This window comes from Papaver somniferum, chromosome 5, assembly GCF_003573695.1.
Source record: "Papaver somniferum cultivar HN1 chromosome 5, ASM357369v1, whole genome shotgun sequence".
Taxonomy (NCBI): Eukaryota; Viridiplantae; Streptophyta; class Magnoliopsida; order Ranunculales; family Papaveraceae; genus Papaver; species Papaver somniferum.
The window spans coordinates 202,142,144-202,162,253 of NC_039362.1; the positions used below are offsets into that span (position 1 = coordinate 202,142,144).

Below are 20,110 nucleotides of genomic sequence, written 5' to 3' on the forward strand. Positions count from 1 at the left end.
AAATATCAAGATAGTATCGACCTAACATTATCACCAAATCTATCCCTATACGATTCAAAATAACCTTTGAAAGGATCATAAATATTGACTAAATAATAAAAACGTAGCTGTAAATGATGCCAGATGGTTGACAAAAGAAAAGAAAAAAAAAGGAGTTAAATAACTATCAAACTATAGTACATGAGTTTGTCTTGAACAAGTAAAGAAAAAGAAAGAAGACAAAGCTGCTTCTCTTTTAAGTTCTTCAAAAACTACTTTACTATAGTATTTACTCACTCGCACCAGTTATTCTATATTATAAGAATACACTAGATCTCTCTCTTACTCTCTCTTTCAATCTTGGTCTCATTTATAGTATTTATAACCTTTGTCTCTGCTCATCTTTCACACAACCCCATCATCATCACTTCAAGGAGAAAGAAGAGAAGAAAAGCAGATCCAAGGTAAGGTGGTTATAATCTATCAGTCAAATCAGTCAATCAATCAATCATATCAAAGTAGTAGGAAGAGTATCAAGTGTGTGTGCTTGTCAAAGTTTAGCAGAACCAAAAAAGCCAAGAAGAAAGAAGGAAAAATGTCATCCTCTTCTGCCTTTTCTCTGGACCACCTATCTCCTTCCGAGCAGCTCTGTTATGTCCATTGCAACCTCTGTGATACAGTTCTTGCGGTATAACCACTGATAATCAAACATCACTTCATCTTATTTCATTTTTATTTTTTCACAAATGAAATGAAACCCTAATCCTATCTTTACATTTTCTTGATTTTGTTTTGTGTATAGGTGAGCGTTCCTTGTAGCAGTTTGTACAAGACAGTTACGGTTAGATGCGGTCACTGCACCAATCTTCTCTCTGTCAATATGCGTGGGTTGCTTCTACCTGCTGCATCTAATCAACTTCACCTTGGCCATGCCTTCTTCCCTCCACCACCACCACCTCCTCCTACTCATCACAATCTCATGGTATATATATATATATACCTTGCTGTCTCATGTTTTTTCCCCCTTTTTGAAAATCTACTTTATTAGTACATTCTTATTGTTGACTTTGTTGGTTGGTTTTGTATGGCCTTCAGGAAGAGATCTCAAACCTACAACCACCTAACTTGTTGATGGATCAGCAACAACATAACCCTAACTATAATGAATCAACAATTCCAAGAGGAGGAATTCATCAGGATGATCTCCCTAGGCAGCCCGTTGCTAACAAACGTAAGTATCTTTTGCTTCAAAATTGCTTGATTTGCGTCTTATTCATTCACTTGTTTCTGCTTGTGATTTTGAAAAAGGATGAAGAACTTTTGATTCCATTATTTATTTTCTACCCTAGCATTTGCCTTGTAAGTTGCTGTAGTAGTATTACAACTTAAAGCTCCAGGATAAGAACTTCTCTACCTTAATTATCGTATACTAATATGGCATACTGAATCATTTCCAATTTCTTCTTATTATGTTCTTCATAATGAACCATGATTTTAGTTTAGTTACATTAGGATGATTGATTGTTTCACCACCACAAATCTATGCAACGTACGTTGATTATACATCTCATAAAGACAAATAAACATATTAGAGGGGTCTAGACAGAAAAAAGTGAAGACATAGATAGATAAACAGATTGAGGTAATGATGAAGTAATGATAGATATGAAGAGATAAAGTTGAAAAGATAAAGAAAAGACAAAATAAAACAAAGAAATTTTGAAAAGCAGAGATTTTCTTTTTACAGACTTTTCAGTTTGTTGTTATAATAATGTGCCTGGCCGGGGTTGTGCTTTTGGTTTCAGCTCCGGAGAAGAGACAGAGAGTCCCCTCTGCGTACAACCGTTTCATCAAGTGAGTAATCAGAATCGTTTTTTTTTTTTTTTTAATAATCATGTAGATATGTTAATTAAGAACATTCATGGATGATCTTGACATGAATCAATTTTGCTGCAGGGACGAGATCCAACGCATCAAAGCTGGGAATCCAGATATAACTCATAGACAAGCGTTCAGTGCCGCTGCGAAGAATGTACGATTCCAAGATCCATTCAATTATTTAGTAATATCTTTCTCTGTACTGACCAAACTAGCAGCTAGGGTTTCAAAACCAACTAGGGTTTGTGTGGTTTTGGTTTCTTGTTTTTTTGTGTGGTGGTCTCACACTGTGCTTTTGTTTTTTCTTGTTTCTTCAATAGTGGGCACATTTCCCACACATTCATTTTGGTCTCATGCCAGACCAAACTGCTGGAAAGAAAAATAACGTGCGCCAGCAGGTAAACTCTACACTCCTCTACTCACTTTATATACATCTTCATTGGTTTGTTAATATATTACTGAATAATCTCTATGTATGTTTTCGTGTGTATAGGATGGAGAGGATGTTCCATTCAAAGATGGGTTCTTCACTGCAGCTAATAATAACCAGCAGCTGGGAGTCTCTCCCTACTAAGAAAACAGCATCACCAATCACTATGTATCTAGCTAGGGTTAATTTCTGTATTTGTTTTCGTTTTCATCTTGTCCCTTCTGTTGAGAACTATTAACAAGTCTTTCTTTAGTTTCCTTAGGTTTTTCTGGTTTTCCTAGAGAGGGTGGAAGAGGATCTTTTAAGTCATGGTGTCTCTGTAACTGTTACTTATTTCCCCTCATGAACTCATCAGCAAATCTGCAAATGGGTCGAGGACTAATTGACTTTGTGTATTTTCAACCTTAATTTTCAGTTCCGGATGTTGCTTAAATTTATGTCAACCATCATTCTAGAGCAAGGCTTTATGTGGTGTACGTTTTAATCTAACAAACATTCGTGAACAGCTTGGATAGATGATGGTTTCAGAATGCCATCCAAACACCTCGTGTCTGGATTCATTCATTACATTACACACCATGGAATCTAAATGAAACGGGTACTTTGACAATGGTACGTAGAGGGTGAAAACAACTACCTTAGCGTCAAACAACTCATATAACAAGTGGATGACTAGACGTACCTACCTCAGGGTAAATTTATTTTTATTTTTATTTATTTTTTGTGGAAAATCCTGACTTTTACGAGGGTAAATATACTAATGATGATACTCCTCGATATTTTTGTTCTTTGCGGGGCAGAAAGTAAAGACACGTGGTCTGGCCCCACGCACATACCAATCTCGCTCGGTCAACTTCCCATTCCGGTAGAGAAAACCGTTTTGTGCCAAATATTATAGCTACTTCCGACTGTTATAGATGGGAGAACGGAGAATATACTACTGATATTCAGCTTTTAGGTTACTGGTTTCTTTTCTTGCAAAATAACTTATGTCTGTCGTGATAGTAATAGTACAGCTGATGTAATTTCTAAGTTTAGTAGAAGGAAAAGTTCTTTGAAGAGGGTTGCAACGTACTTTTTGGATTGCTGATTTACATTATGCTCTTATTTTTTTCGGATCCCACTCGTCTGGAACTGAAATCACCTGGATAGGTCTCAAAGATTTTGTTTTTGCGCTATATATGATTATACCGACTCAAAAGTATACGAGTCAGTAGTTTGATTGTACGAGTGATGGGTACATTATTTTCTGACTCAAACGAGTCCGACTCAAAGATTAAATTTGAGTCAAGCTGCGAGTCAGATTCGATTCAAACTAAAAAAAATAAACAATCTGACATCTGTCGCGTAAGATTCGTACATCGAGTCAGCAAAAAACAAACATGCTGGAATAACCACGACCCAACAAACAATAAGTAAATTCTCTACTTCTTGATTTTTTTTAGCTGTATCTAAACTTTTTTTCCTGCCTATATCCCTTGTAACAAACACACGATATTCATCAACATATCTGAAGCGCTATTGCTTAAGTAATACATCTCTAATCTTTCTGAAAAGCGAAGCCACGGATTTATTCTATAAAGGTAATTTTATCTACTAAAAATCTTTATGGATGTCTAACCATTTTTCTTTTTGGGCGATTTTTTTTCGATTTCTTCGTGTCAATCAAATTATAAAATATCCTTAGTTGAGACCAACATAGTAATGATATCGCGTTTTTTTTTAATCATAATCAACAACAAGGAGTTTACAATTATTGGATGGAAGCCTTGCAACAAGTTGTGCTCCAATCCCTTTATTGAGAACCACACCTATCCTATGAAAGAGAAAATCCCCGATAAAGACATTCTCATCATGACTAGCCATATAGTTTCGCAACCTATTCAGGAACTCCTCGGTATCACTCCCCAACCCACCTAAGGTTGTGAAGGAAAGAACTCCAAACCCCAGCTTCTGACCCTTGCATTTCTCCAAATACTTGGCCCTCTTCTTCGCCACCGCATTATCCATAGCCCGACCAAGATCAAAATTACGTTCCCAAGCGCCAGTGAAAGAGGAAAACCACCGTGACATCCAAGCACATATCATGGCCATTATCCCAACCATACACAAGGATATCCGCTGGGAGTAAAGCCGACCCATCATCCGAAAGGAGTCCCAAATCTACTTCCTTTCTGGCAGGATGACTCGCACGATAACAAATGTCCGCAAAGGTGTCACACATTAGGTCATGCCTGTATTTGATCCCGACCCCGTGCTTGCAATGCAATGCATGATCCCCAAAGATATCCATCCAACCACCACAAATAGAGCACAAGTCTCCATTTTCAAAGAGGGGAATTCCGAGCCTATACTGAAGAACAGCACGAAACTGCCTAGCACCAATTGTCTGATTAAGCCCGTCAATAGGCATCGCCAGCAAGAATTCTTGCGCATGATTGACTCTATTACTCTGCCAGAGGGCTGAATCACGCTTCGACATGTTGAACTGCATAGGTATGTTCTTCTTCACAGCATCAAAGTATTTGACTGCCAAAGATCTCATAGAGTGGGGGGGCAATATCCTCAATGCGTAAAAAAGAATCACCAACACCACATACCTGTTTGAAGCGTGTCAAAGCGTTCTCAAAACTGGAGCTCAGACCCGAAACCCCAGAGTGCCTCAGAATGGTCCCCTACTGGGATCTTGTCTGAAAACAAGAAGCAACATAACAATATTGCTTCGTGTCCTCCATAGTATACACCCCCAAACCACCATCCTTAATGGGAAGCGTAACTAGTCTCTGCTGCAGTAATCCAAAACCTGGCCCGTCTCCCGTAACCAAGTGCCTAAGAAACTGTCTAAGATGGTCATAAAAAACCACGTGTGCCTCATCCAAAAACTCAGGTTTAGTAGTACGCATGGCGAAATATAACCTAGAGACACCAGAACATTTTTTTTTCTTTTCACGTTGGAGCTATATAACAACTAGGGGTGCATAATGTACAATTAGGGTTGGTTTTTGACTCTTTTTTTCACTAGGAAAAGAAATTCATTGATTGAAAGATTAATGAACAATGTCTTCCTCTAGTGAGGATTTTAACCAAATAGGAAAATCAGAATCAACTACTAGTCTAGCTAGACTGTTTGTAGCATTATAAGCTTCATTGCTAACAAATGAGCCATATTATTTGCTTCTCTTGGAACATAGCTACATTTCCAAGAGATGAAAGAAGAAAGAAGAACTAAATTATCACCAATAACTGAACTCGTATTTCACTTCACTGTCGTAGATGAATCATTCAACGCGGCCACCACGTTTAGGTTGTCTCCTTCCAGATGAAGATGTTCGATATTATTTTCTTTGGCCCATATTACTACCTGCATAGCACCTAGAGATTCAGCATGCTCTTCATCAAAAGCAGTTAGGGGGATGCTTGCTGCACCTCCACATTCACGTGTAAAGTCCAAGTCCGCATTTATTACAATCATCTTTGAAGCTGGCATCAAAATTAATTTTCACATATGAATTTGTAGGTATAGTCCATCTAATACTTATGGCAGTCCCGCCCCTGAGCATTTTTCTTATTTTTGTCATTGTAACTAGAATCTTTTTCGAGTCAGAAAAAAATTTGTTAACCTGTACAATCAGAGCTAAAACAGGCATATGAACGTTATCAATACTAGTTGGCACCTAAATTATCCCTGCAAATTGAATGCATTTCTGCCTCTGAGCACTTCCACATGGGAGACTTACAAACCATTCTCTAATCCAATCAAGCAAATTTTTATTTTGAATTCTATTATATAAAACAAGATCAAGACCCATCCATATTTTCTTAGCATAGTTACACTCAATAAAGAAATGTTGAGTAGTTTCAGAACAGTTCCTACAAGAAGGACAAGAACTATTTGTACTGTTTATATGACCTTATGAATATGATCTCTAACTGGGATACATTCCTAGACACATTTCCATAGAAAAAATCGAATCTTTTGAGGAAGTTGCACCTTCCAAAACCTAATCCATGAAAATTGGTTACTATGAATAGAAGACATCTCAATTATACTATTAATTATAAACATATAAGCAGATTTCACACTTAAACACCCATTATTATACAGAGTCCATCTAATCCCATCAACTCCATGAAGTGGAATTCTTAGTTTGAATGATCTGATTAACAGTTTGCTCATTAAAAACATCACTTAATAGATCAACATTCCAAGATTTAGTTTCACTATTTATCAAGTGACTGACCTTGTTAATAGAATCAACTGTTCCATCTAACCTAGGTATCCCACTTATGTTTCCATACACTAACTCTAGATTCATTTCCTATTTCCCAGCAATAGTTGGACTTCACTATCTCTAGACCTTCCCTAATACGTCTCCAAATCCAGGAACCTTGAGTAGTTAGGTCATCCGTAAGGGGATCAAGATTCACGAAGTATTTATGTCTTAGGATAACTTCCTAAGGAGCATCCTCTAACATCCTCCAAGCTATCCTGGCAACCAAAGCAATGTTAAAAATGTCAATTTTTTTAAAATTCAGACCTCTAAATTCGCAACATAATCCCAATTCTTAAGGACTAAACCTCTATACTCATAATCTTGCATTCCACCAAAAACGCGTCTGATAAGAATCCATTTTCCTAGTCAGATCCTTAGGCATAGGAAAGAAAGCCATATGATGTTAGGCTAAATTAACTAGGACATTTTGAGACATAATAACTGCTTTTCCATCTAGGTTTAAATGTTTGGTTTCCAAATACCTCATCTATCTTTGAACTTACCTGGTAATGATTTAAATGACTCCATTTTTTCCTATATAAGAGCAATAGGATTCCCAAATATTTATCTTGCAATCCCATTCTCTTAATGCCTAATATGTTTGCAATGTCATTCTTAATCATGTTATCAGTTTTAGGAATAAAAGCTAAACCTAATTTTTCAAAGTTAATTGATTGTCCAGACAGTTGACTAAACGTTCTTATGATATCATGTAAAACTCTAGCTTCAGTACTAGACCTAGCATTTAGAAAATCAGACAATCATTTGATAACAAAAAATATGACTTATACAAGGACAATCAGGCGTAACTCTAATGGCATGCAAAAGAACCTTGCTCTCAGCAAACAACAAATATTTGGAGAAAAAAAACCCTCCATACATAGGATAAAAAGATATGGACTCAGAGGGTTTCCCTGACGAAGACCTCTATCTGGATAAAAGATATCACCTGGTGATCCATTAAGCAACACCGGAGGTAGAGATTGTTGAGATATATTTCTCAATAATTCTGCAAAATTTTTCATGAAATCCAAGCTAAGTAAGGAGAATAACAAAGTACCATTCAACATAATCAAAAGCCTTAGACATATCTAATTTTATAGCCATCATCCATTTTTTCTTATTTTTATTTTTTCCATAGTATCTACAAATTCATGTGCTAAAACTATATTATCAGACATTTGACGACCTTCCAGAAAAGCTGCTTGAAACATATTTATTATTCTGTTCAGAATAGGCCTTAGACGATTGGGTATAATTTCTGACACAGTTTTGTAGGAGATGTTACATAAGCTTATAAGTTTAAATTCAGAGGCATTCCTAGGACAAGTAACTTTTGGGATTAATGAAATAAAATTATGATTACATTGTTTAAAAATGTACTTAATGTGAAAAACATCTTGTACCGTATGCACCGTATCATTACCTACAATGTCTCATATTTTCTGGTAAAAAACAGGTGGGAAGCCATCAGTACATGGGGAGGTCCATGGTTTCATCTTAAAGACAACATTTTCTGATTTCCTCACTACTAGGAATAACTAATAACCTTATATTATCCTCATTGCTAACACATGCATGTATATCATCCATAAAATCAGGAGTAATAATGGGTCTAGTGGATTTACTCATTTTGGAGAAATGTGTAGTCAATTCACATGCAGTTTCACGCCTTTCAATCAACCAAATGCCCATTGTGTTTTAAAGGGTTTCTGTATGCGTTTTCCGTCTCCTATAGTTCGCTCTTTCATGAAAATATCTAGTATTGAAGTCACCAGAGGACAAGTTTTCATCTTGACCTCCTTGACTCCAATAATCATGCTCAATATCATACACGTATTCCGTCTCCTATAGTTAGTTGTTGATTGAGGGAGACTATTCACCCTTTCAATTTCAGCCTTAGTATCTCTAATATGCACATTAAAATCTCTCATCTTTTTACAACACCATTCTCTCAGACCATTTTTAGCATAGAAAAGAGATTTAGTGTGTTTAAAAGCATATGACCCTTGAGTGCTATGCATCCAGTTCCTAGCAATAACCTGTTTACAATTATCATCCCTAAGCATGCATTTAAACCTAAAAGGTTTCGTAGCAACATCTGAAAATTAAGTACTAGCTAGCATAATGGGGACATGATCACTACCAAATGATATTAAATCATAAAAAATAAAATTTTGGTAAAATTGGAACCAAATATCATTACCAAAACCTTATCCAGTCTTTCTAATATTACTTCATTACCATGTCGTTTATTGGACCAAGTAAAAGGATTACCTGAATAACTGATTCTGACAATCCTACAGACCCCACAAGATTTCCAGAGTAATCAAGTTGAGTTCGAGATAATGGCAAACCACCCTAAATCTCTTTCTCTTCCAAAAAACTCTTTATCTATCAATAATTAAGATAGAGTTAAAATTGGGGCTAATAGAAAGAACAAGATAAATACTAATTCTAAAAAAATTGTTACTCTGAAAACCACTATGGACCCACAATTTATCTAGAAAACATACTGAAACCCTAGAATTCAAATTATAAATTTCAAACGATAAATTAAAGTAAGATTAAATTAAAACTGAATTAATGTAACAAAGATAGAAAAACCTTTTCTGCAGAGCGAGATTGATCTCCAGCAGCAGCGTGGTGGTTGAGATTCTCTGCACTCAACTCTTTTTCATCTCCTTCCATGTTTAGATCACCATTACTATATGTTGGGTTAATTCTCACAAGTAGCCAATCGTTCCCTCAGTTAATTATCAGCTGAAGGATTTTTGTTTTCAAGTGAAGATGAAGGAATATGATTAGAGCTTTCATTACCCTGAATAGGAAAAGTGGTACGATTAGGGATTGGGAATTTAATGAAACGATTGGAATAAGATCGTCACTATCATTATGAAACCATTTTTTTTGTCTAATCTTCATAACTGGATCTGCTACACCAGGTCCATTAGCCTCCTCATTCATCTCTAATGAGCTTTGCAAATTTGATCCACTCACAAGATTAGCATTATTACATATCTGCACTTCTTCAATTTTTCCCGATTCTCAACACAAACTCGATCGTATGCTTCTTCAGATAACAGCCTTCACCCAAAGCTGATAGTCAAATTCCTCACACTTTTCATCATTGTGATCAACCACCAGACATCTCTGGCATATACTTCTTGGCCTCCTTTCATAATTGTTAGAGTATTGCTCGGTTGAACTCACAAGTGTTGCTATCTTAAGCTTGTTTGTCAAGTTTAATTGATCAAAACTATATACTTGATTTCTAGTATACTTATAGTGTAGTTGAGATTTAGACTTCACGGTGTTCACCAATTGAAAAAGAAGATCTACTAAGGAGCTTGGAGGAACTTCATAAATAAAAGGTATGTGGAGACTAAAACTTATCTATCACTCAGAATTCTATTCTATTCTATTCTATATTGTAATGAGACTAAGTCGTACAACTATATATATAGACTTTTACATTATCACTCAGAAGTCTATTTCTCGAAATACGTGTTAGAAGCTTTTTGCTTTATCTATGTTCATCGTATTCTTGACGAGTTTAGTTGGAAACAATCTATTTGTTGGAAACTAAATGTTAAGTCAAAATATGAATGTGAAAATCACCTTGAACATCTTATATGATTTGTGTGAGACAGTCATTTGATGTTAGCTTGGAAAGTTTCATATTGATCATTCGACCACTTGAAAATTACTTGAGTCTAATGGTATGTGTGAGATTACCACTATTGTCTTCCAAGGATATTTCAATGATTGAAATGAGAGTTTAGAACAATTACCCATGTATGGATACAACATGGTATACATCCCTAGTATGCGAACTGTATTGTGATAATTCAGGTTCAGAACTCTTGTTTGCGTACCTAGTATGCGAACGGATTTACCTGAGAAGGTCCGGAACTCTTGTTTGCGTACCTAGTATGAGAACGGGTTTATCTGAGTTGGGTCCGGAACAGTTTCTCGTGAACCAGGTTTGCAAACGACTTGACTAGGCCAAGGTCTGGAGCTGATGTTCGCGTACCAAGTTTGCGAACACAGTGGTGAAGTTCTAAAATTCGGTTATGTATGATTCTCATACTCATGAACTAAAACATTTATGATTTAAGGAATGCAATATTTGCAAACCGTGGCTTAATGTTCATGAATTGATTCTTGTATAAGTAATCTGTATGATTACGAATCAAACCGATTTCGATTCAATTTGTTCATATATATTTCTATGATATAGTGAACAATTGAACAACTCTATTTGAAACACAATTAAATTCATTTGAGTATATTTCATGATTGATTGATCATCATAATTGATCTAGAATTTTTAGATGAATACAGCTAAGACAAAAGTGTTCATATGGCTAACTTCCGTTAATTGTTATTGAGCCAACTCAATATACACGTTTAGGTATGGTAACCCATATCTAAATATAAGTATTTTTCGTTTGTGTGTTACAAGCTAAGACCATCTAACAGTGGAGAATGTTTGCTTTATTTCTAAGCATACTTAGCTTGAATCTTAAATCAGGAGTTCATCTAATGGTGAATATTGAATGCTTTGTTACTAAGCTATCTTAGCTTTGATTGTAACCCTGATTTTAAAGACTATATAAGGGAGAACTCTATCAACTGGAAAACCTAATCCCCACACTTCTATGTGTTCCTAGTTGTAATCTAGAGTTGATTCTCCTTTAACCTAGGTTTTTCCAAAACCATTATTAGGTTAACGACTTGAAGACTTCATTGGGATTTGTGAAGCCAGATCCAACTATTTTCTCTGTAGTTGCGTATTCTGATCTTACTTGTTCTATCGTATTGAGTTTTATCTTCTCTAGGATTTACTCGAGATTTATCTCAGATATGTAAGATATAAAAAGTAATCACAAAAGTTCTTCGTCTCAGACTCTTGTGATTCCTCAATAACTTTTCCTTATGATCAGTTAGGTTATTGTGAGGTAACTAATATTTCTAGGCTACTCTTCGGGAGTATAGACCGTATTATTGGTTCATATTCACCTTGATCTTTGTATCAAAAGACGGAACAAAAACAAAATAAAGGATAGACATATATGTGGGAGACATATTTATTTTATAAGTCTTAGATTTTGGGTCGTAACAACTCTTAGTTGTGGGTGAGATCATCTAAGGGAATCAATTGCGCAGAATCCGGCGTGTAACTAGAGGCATATAGAACGTGACTGTACCTTAATCGGTGTGAGACTTGGTTAGGGCTCAACTACATTCCAGTCTGAAGTTAACTTGTATTAGGCTAGAGTCTGTAGCGGCTTAATCTGGACTAGGTCCCGGAGTTTTTCTGCATTTGCGGTTTCATCGTTAACAAAAATTCTGGTGTCTGTGTTATTTACTTTCCGCATTATATTTTTATATAATTGAACATCACAAGTTGTGCGTAGTTCAATCAGTTGATAAATCCGGCCTTGCTTGTTGGATAGAACTTGATTGACACTTGGATATTGGTCTCTAGTACCGTCCAAGTTATTTCTCATATCAATCAAGCTCGCGGATTTCTATCTGTTTGATTTGCTGATTGTATTGGGAAAGAGATATAAATTCTTTGATATAATTCTTAATTGAGTCTCGCTTTTAAGTTGGTACTCTCGGAATTAAATTGGAGTTTAGTCCATACAGATTGTGGAACGAATTATTGGGTGTGGTTGTTATATCTCCGCTTTTTCAACAATGATCCACACATGCTGTCTAGTAGCAGTTATAAACCAATTTCCTTTAAACATAGGATTGCGTAGACCAACTTCGATGTTAGCTGAAACTACTCTAACCCTTATAATATGCGCAGTTTTGTTATTCTTGGGAATCTTCTTTCCAACATCATCACACATCTTGCCAATTATACCTTTATCTAAATGTTCTAGTTGAAACCTGTGAATAAAACTGGAAAGGTTTGATGAGAAATTACATATTTCTTCAGTTCAATCTTAGTATAAGGCTTCAAAACCACCAGACATTCCTTGATGTTCCAATGAGCTCATTTTAAAACATCTCTCATATCTTTCTCATTCTTGTATTGAAAAAAAACAAGTTTACTCCCATGGTTTTCACCAGAACCCTTTTGTATTTTCTCCATATTATGTTAACTTCAGTGAGAACATCCTTATACTCAAAATCATAATCTTTTGGGAAGATTTTTCTAATTTAACAGTTGGACCACTTAGTTGCAGCAAGATCAATTTCTTCAGAAGAGATTAACCTTCTTCTCCTCATTCCTGCTCCACTAGCATCTAAATGAGTTTCTCTCATTCTCCTTTTAACTTTTGAAAGTTGAAGTTGAGAAGATTGTAACATGATGTGAATTGGGAACTTGCTTAAGGAACAATCTAGACGAATAGAGTAAGGGAAATAATTAAGAAGATGCTTAGAGTTTCTTGATAACACACAACGGCTACAACCTAGTTTGATAAGGTATAGATGAAGGGAAAACTTGTGATTAGGGTTTCTGTTATGAACATATGTGACATCTAAGATATGCCAGCTACAATGAATTTTTGATTTAAATATTTTTCCATGATAATAGGTCTTCATTTTTGATAAACGAAATTTGAATTATCCATGAATATTCGTACTTGCACAATTCCAGTTTCCCAAAATAACCTTAGAATTGTGAAACACTCCATTGAATCTATTCGTGGTTGAATCTGGTAACAGAGGATTGAAATGGGTTGAAGTAGGAACATGGTATTGGACTAGACAGAACACCACTGTTCTGATCGATTTACAACTTGTATATAAAGAAATATCGAACATCACTATTACCAGAATAACCCAGCTCAAAATCACATGCACTAGATCCATGGAAGAAAACATGAATTGACAACACTGTTAATCAGAAGAGGAGATCCTATACACCACTGCTTTCCACTATATCACCACTAATATATTGTTGTTTCAACAATTAAATTTTGCAGATCAAAAGACTTTAGTTCCCATAATAAAACAAATCGAAATAGAAAACATATTAAAGAAAATGTTAAAAAAAAGAAAAGTAATCAAAAATTGAGAAAAGAAATCAAAACCCGATGTATGTGTAGGATGAAATCAAGTTAGATCCATGGAAGAAATCTGAAAAAAAAAAAAAAGGTGCTTTTCTCAAATTTTCTATACTTCCTCTCTTATTTTGATCGTTGGTAATTAGCATAGCACTGTCAGAAACAATGTGTTCTCTTTTGGATGCTTTAGGTTCATAATTGGTCTTTCAACCTCATCAACGTCCAATCCAATAATGAAATGGTGAGAATTTTATTGAGTTGTGCAAGACAAGGCGTGAAATCTCTTGGAATGGTGAGGATTGGTTTGGAAAACGTTAGAACCTATTTCCAAAGTCAGTTTAACTCAGAAATGGATAGAATCGGATCAAGTAAATATTGAGGGTCTTAAAATAATATATAATGGCATACTATCGTTGTTTATGTTTTCTTTCTTACTTTTGTGATAACCATATACATAAAAGAATTTATTACACAGAGTGGGCCCAATTTTTGTTTAGTTTTTTTTTTATTTGAAAGCATATTTTGACATCACGTTTAACACTTTGAAATATTTTATCAGACCCTTTCTTGTTAGATTTTGATCCAAATGTTCCGTACATGCCTTTGCAGCAAAGTCGACATATACATTAATTGCTATACAAAAAGAAAAATATAATAAAATAAAAATAAATAATAAAAATACATGAAAATGGCATTTTTCACCGTTGATTTCTGCCATTTACTCTTTATAATCTCGCATATTTGATGGACAAATTATTCACTCAACAGAGAGATTGTTAGGGTGTCCATGTACAATAAGAAAAGGTTTCGGATTTTTGGATTAAGTATCTCGTTGGTGCAAACAATAATAATAAAACTAAAATTTGTACAGAGTATGGGGTTCATGTATAATATATCAGTTCTTGGTATCAATGTGTCAATTTCTTTGCAGAGACTAATGTATTCCGAATGGTTATCGCGTAAATGATAAACTTTTAGCATTAAATTGTAGTTCAAATATGGATTGTTTTTATTTTATTTATTAATTTTTTTTTGGTGCATACCAAAAATTTATTTAATCCGATAACGTATGAGTCCTGGCTCCATCCTTATTCATGTAGGCATCGTGCAAGGAATGCACCGGGCATGGGCCGTGCACTTGCCCAAATATAAACAAATGCAGATGTCATTGTCTCGTTACCATTCCGTAAAGGTTATTTTGGTAAAACCCAAAGATACTTTAACTAGTTCCGCAGTACAACCCAACTCGGTATATCCAAAAAAACTTAAAAGGTCGAGTTTTTAGTTCTCTTCGTCAAATAGAAGAAAGAAAACCCTAACCCCCCAAAATTCCATCAAAATCTCGAAATTAGGGTTTTGGTTCATCCAAAATCCATTGCTTAACACTTTCTTTGTTGAATCATGGATGCTCAGAGGGCTTTGCTCGATGAGTTGATGGGAGCAGGTAATCTATTTCATCATTCATCTCAATATCGATTTTGATTTTCAAGTCTCAGATTTTGAAAGGATTTGATTATAATTTTAATTGTTTGTTCTTTTGTTTTAGCTCGTAATCTTACTGAAGAGGAGAAGAAGGGATACAAGGAAATCTCTTGGGATGATAAGGAGGTTTGCGGATCTTATATGATTCGATTTTGTCCACATGATCTTTTTGTCAATACTCGTAGTGATCTTGGACCATGCCCTAGAATTCATGATCCAAAACTCAAAGAAAGGTAACCTAAATCTTAATTTTGTGATTTATATATTATTGGGATTGGGTTGCTAGGGTTTAAGTATGATAAGCGCACAGGAATATGATGATGATGATGATAATTTATAATCTTAGGACTGCGTTTTGATTTGTTCGACTCATACTTTATATTAGACCAGTGACCACATTCCCTCCATTAATCTCGACTACCTTGTTTTATTTTTTTCCCCTTTTCTTTTTGCGGAGTTGGAAGTGTTAAGTAAAGTTATACCTGCTATATGTTGTGTAGGATGGAACCTTAATATGAGTAACAGGCGTTCTAAGCTAAATAAGATGTTTGGAATTTTGAAGTTCTCGCTGTTGCAGGTTTTTTTCATTTGAGGTAACTGATTTAAAACTTCTTGATCAGAGATCAGATCCCTTGCTTGAAGACTTGAAATAGTAAAACAAACACCCTCCCCTGTGTTTTGAAACTTTTTAATCAGTTTGTTAAACTGATTGCAGTTTAAGCATAAGTTGACATACTGCACCTGTAATTGAAACTTGTAAAATTCTCATAGGAAAAATGATTATGATATTGGACCTTTTTCTTTGGACTTAGACTACTTGCACTTGTAATAACGGGTCTCCAATCTATTATTAGAAATCAATGTAGTACTGAAAGTGCTATGCTGGGGCTTCACCTGAAAGGAAAATTTTAATACATTCCAATTCTCAGTTTGCAGTGTCAAGTAGTCTAAAATACTTGTTGAAGTTAGGCATATGCTTAATTTGGGGAGGTGGAGTAAGTGTTTAGGGTTCAACATGCTATAACCATAGGTGGGCAGGATTATGTATAGGTCCGTTCACTCAATTTTATATCCAGGAGGCCAATTATTGGACAATAGAAATCAGAACAGGGTAAAAGGCAGTGATTAGTATTGGTAGTATCCGCACCCCTTTGCTTCCTACCTAGATCCTATCCAGAAACGGGCTCCTAACAAGGAATCTGGTAGGTTTGGAGCTTATGGAGAAAATACAAAATAATAAATTTGAAAAGATGGACTTTAGAGTTTAGTGAGTGCTTAGTTGGACAAAATGATGGACGCAAGAGAAAAATTTAGATCTATTGCCAGAGAGAATTTGTAGAAACCTTGAAAGATATCAAGGTTCACATATTGTAACACTGTCTGTAAAGAATTTGAACTAATTGTTGTTTATATATACTCAATATCTATTCCTCCAGTGGTTTTGGTTTTATGTTAGTGCATCACTGGTTGCATGCAACAATCTCGATTATAGAAATGAAGGTAACTGTGGTGAAATTATTAAGTCAGCTTGTGGGAAGTGAAGGAAAATTGATTTTTCTAATGTACAACCAAAGTACAGAATTATCATATATGCTCTCTGGGATTGGGTGGATGTATTACTCCATTTATTAGAGCTCATCTACTCCTAGTCCTCCATAATCCAGAAAGAGAGGCTACCACCGGCAGTAACAGTCTATATACATCTTCTCTTCATGATTGGTTTTAGTACTGATGGCCTGAGTGTGTGTGTCCTTGGTTAATTGGTACTAGTCGAGGTAATGGTCTAGTGTCAAGAGTGTGTGGGTTTGTTGTATACAGGCAGGTAAATAATACATACATTTAATATGGGCAAGAGTTATGTAACGAGATATTTTTGCATGTGATTTACCTAGGTGGCTAACTGAATTGTCTTGTTTTCCATCATCAAGTGTCACTGCTAATATTCGTTTTGTTTGACTCATTTATGGGATATTAATGAGAGGTTCTTACTTCTGTTTTTAGCTTTGAGAAGTCTCCCAGGCATGACTCTTTTGTGCCAAGATTTGAAGCTGAACTTGGCCAGTTTTGTGAGAAATTGGTAAGTTTTGCTTTATTATTATTATTATTTTTTGTTGGTAACCGTCTGTTTTGGCTTTGGTAATGACGCTAATTCTCTTCAATACTGACTTTCCGTTTACCTTAGGTAATGGACTTGGACAGAAAAGTTAGACGCGGCAGGGAGCGCCTAGCCCAGGAAGTTGAAGTTCCACCAGCTGCTCCAGTCTCTATGGAGAAATCTGAGCAGCTATCATTGCTGGAGGAGAAGATAAAGAAGCTTCTTGAGCAAGTGGAGACCCTTGGTGAAGCTGGCAAGGTGGATGAAGCTGAGGCACTCATGAGGAAGGTACTGCCTGGTTTATAAATTGCTCACTCTCATGTGTGCAGTATTTTTTGTTTTTCTTTAACAATCACAAGTAAAGTGAGCTATCTAACCTTTGGGGACTACTTCTTGCAGGTGGATTTGCTAAATGTCGAGAAGACATCCTTGACGCAACTGCCACAGAATGATAAGCTCTTGATTACGCAGGAGAAGAAGATGGCATTGTGTGAGATATGTGGTTCTTTTCTTGTAGCAAATGATGCGGCAGAAAGGACACAGTCACATGTGACCGGCAAGCAGCACATTGGTTATGGCATGGTCCGAGATTTCATTAGCGAGTACAAGGTAATTATTTGCAGTGATTCCTTTACATGTTGAAGTTGATTTTATTTTATTTTTTCAGTAGAAAGACATGGGGTAATGATTTGCAGGAGGCCAAGGAGAAAGCAAGGGAAGAAGAAAGACTAGCTAGGGAGAAAGAAGCTGATGAAAGGCGAAAGCAGAGGGAGAAGGAAATTGAGAATGGAAGTAAACGAAGCAACTCCCGTGAGAGTGATAGGTATCATGACCGTGAACGAGATCGAGGGCGAGATAGACACCGTGAACGAGACTGTGACAGGGAAAGGTCAACAGAATGGAGTGGCAGAGGTAGTAGGGATGGAGGAAGAGGGAGAGACTGGAATTATAACAACCGGAGAAATGGAAGAGATGCAGACAGGGGTCGGTACAATGACAGAAATGGAAAAAGGGATATCTCTCGTGAGAGGGGTTGGGACAGAAGCAGGTCCCGCTCTCCTGTTAGGCATGGTCACTAGAGGTCATCAAGGAGCTTAGTCGGGCCTATATTGAGGTCGGACTTTGTAATTAGATGACCAAGTTTGAACCTAAAAGAGGTAGACATTTTCTATCTCATACATCTAAATATTTTATTTTGTGAAAGTTTCAAGTACGAATGTAGTCGGCAACACTTGATTTTGTTATCTCACACATCTGTTGAGACATTAGTCGGGCCTATACTTGAGGAAAAAGGGATTGAGGAGGTAGGTCTATTTGTGCTGTCAACTTTAATTATTTTATGTAGGTATGAGTTGAGCTAAATAGTTTTGCATGGGTTCTTTATGGGCATACTTGTTGTGGAGCACTTATCTTGCCCAGTGTTGGTAACAAATGTCCCGAGTAACTAGACAGCAGGTGGTAGACTATGGTGCGTCAATAAGGCTGCTGCAGAGGGAGATGTTGGTTATTTCAAACTTTAGCAAGGTAACCCATAAATCTTGGCTTGTACACTGTTCGGATTCACATAGTGGGAATTTTGCACTTATCTAGCTGCAGTTTGATGTACTTCCAAATTTACTCCTGCTTGGTGGCAGTTGTCAATTTGCTACTCCAAACGAAACACTTGGAAATGCGTATCCCCACCCTACCCACACCCACACCTGACTGCGAGATGGTAGATAGACATTGCTGCTGATTACTGTGTTTTATTTTATTTTTTGAAGCGCGCTGAATACTTATTATATAAGCAATGTCATGCAGAACTTGTGGAGCTATGAGTTAGACCTCTGTTTTCAATGGTGTTTGTTTTGCAGTTTAACATGTCAGTTGTCTTCTTCGATTTTTCAGTCCACTATTTTTTATTTGTAAATCATTTACACTATTTACTTTGTTCCACAAATGGAAGTCTACCGGGTGCCCTCTACTATGAGTTGCCATCAACCATTACTAACAATGGTCAACCCCTTTTTATGTAGATGGAAGACAGTAATATGTATATGTTAAATCAGTGTCCGTAAGTATCACTTAACTACGTGTCCAGTTTTCATGATTATGGCATTGTAGGCATCTCTGCCACATAATGTAACAACCTAAGAATATGATCCGTTGGTAATGACTTTCTGGGGCCTCTTTTAGCAATCTTGGAATGTTTGTATCAGTTTCTACTGGCAGGTTTTGTTGCTGACATTGAATCCCGATTCAAAAATGGCTGCTGAATTAGTTACGACGACTTCCATGTAGGGCCGCGCCGCAGGAGTTAAAACTTCATAAACTATGCACTGATACGGGAAGGAACCAGTTATTTAGTAAGGATGTTGGTGGTAAAAAGGTTGTTTTGGTCACCCCGTAGGCTTTCAGGAAATAAATGAAACTTGAAACATGGCAACTTGGGTATGTGGGTGTTGTTTGGACTGGGGAGTATGTACTTTGTATTTTGCTGAATAAAGGGACGTAGTACAACTTGCATCTTAATTTTTTGTTTTACTTTCTGTGACCTTTATTTGTTTTTTTATAATCCCCCCTTTCTAGCAACTCGGAACATCCATATTACACCTTTCAGGCCTCCAAATGACCCTGAATGGTCCTGTAGCATTGTCAAATCCTACATCATCATTACTAAAACAGGTAACACCAAAGCGGAGGCACATATTGTACTTGGTGGCTGTGGATCTCTAAGCTGTTTGGTGGTTTGATTTCAAAACCGTTGTAAGAAGATCACTTCAAAACTAGTGCATTTCACGCGTCTTATAATGGACAGTGTTTCCTGTCCATTTCCATATAGTGCAATGCATGTCTACAAGAGTAAACACCTGCCTAGTGGTATTTCATACAAATAAAGTATGATTAATTCAGATAGACTATTATGGTTAGTTAACTAATTAAGCTTTTCGATGTTTAGCTC

At 36.2% G+C, this 20,110-nt stretch overlaps 2 protein-coding genes across 5 annotated transcripts; both read left to right on the forward strand.

The window, feature by feature from the left end:
- Nucleotides 1–293: 293 nt before the first annotated feature.
- LOC113284321 (axial regulator YABBY 3-like) lies at nucleotides 294–2,714 on the forward strand. The gene is made up of 7 exons (XM_026533760.1): nucleotides 294–667; nucleotides 782–961; nucleotides 1,075–1,210; nucleotides 1,785–1,833; nucleotides 1,936–2,011; nucleotides 2,178–2,255; nucleotides 2,351–2,714. The coding sequence occupies exons 1-7, from the start codon at nucleotides 575–577 to the stop codon at nucleotides 2,429–2,431; spliced, it is 693 nt and encodes a 230-aa protein (XP_026389545.1). The 5' UTR covers nucleotides 294–574; the 3' UTR covers nucleotides 2,432–2,714.
- Nucleotides 2,715–14,855: 12,141 nt separating this feature from the next.
- Nucleotides 14,856–19,680, forward strand: LOC113284322 (luc7-like protein 3). 4 transcript variants are annotated; one of them, XR_003328088.1, is made up of 8 exons: nucleotides 14,856–15,036; nucleotides 15,139–15,307; nucleotides 17,076–17,151; nucleotides 17,257–17,457; nucleotides 17,569–17,778; nucleotides 17,865–18,326; nucleotides 18,515–18,693; nucleotides 19,450–19,680. XR_003328088.1 is itself a non-coding variant. In XM_026533761.1 (6 exons), the coding sequence occupies exons 1-6, from the start codon at nucleotides 14,994–14,996 to the stop codon at nucleotides 18,246–18,248; spliced, it is 1,083 nt and encodes a 360-aa protein (XP_026389546.1). In that variant the 5' UTR covers nucleotides 14,856–14,993; the 3' UTR covers nucleotides 18,249–18,465. The 4 variants fall into 4 exon arrangements, 1 of the variants encoding a protein (XP_026389546.1); XR_003328087.1 differs by lacking the exon at nucleotides 19,450–19,680 and adding an exon at nucleotides 18,804–19,048; XR_003328086.1 differs by lacking the exon at nucleotides 19,450–19,680 and having other exon boundaries at nucleotides 18,515–19,048.
- The last annotated feature ends 430 nt before the right edge of the window (nucleotides 19,681–20,110 follow it).

Excerpts from the sequence above, each read along its gene's own strand:
- LOC113284321 (XM_026533760.1), top strand. The coding sequence starts at position 575 with ATGTCATCCTCTTCTGCCTTTTCTCTGGACCACCTATCTCCTTCCGAG. Across the intron at positions 1,834-1,935 it reads GCGTACAACCGTTTCATCAA|GGACGAGATCCAACGCATCA; the intron begins GTGAGTAATCAG and ends ATTTTGCTGCAG. Across the intron at positions 2,012-2,177 it reads TCAGTGCCGCTGCGAAGAAT|TGGGCACATTTCCCACACAT; the intron begins GTACGATTCCAA and ends TTTCTTCAATAG.
- LOC113284322 (XM_026533761.1), top strand. The coding sequence starts at position 14,994 with ATGGATGCTCAGAGGGCTTTGCTCGATGAGTTGATGGGAGCAG. Across the intron at positions 15,037-15,138 it reads CGATGAGTTGATGGGAGCAG|CTCGTAATCTTACTGAAGAG; the intron begins GTAATCTATTTC and ends CTTTTGTTTTAG. Across the intron at positions 17,152-17,256 it reads GCCAGTTTTGTGAGAAATTG|GTAATGGACTTGGACAGAAA; the intron begins GTAAGTTTTGCT and ends CGTTTACCTTAG.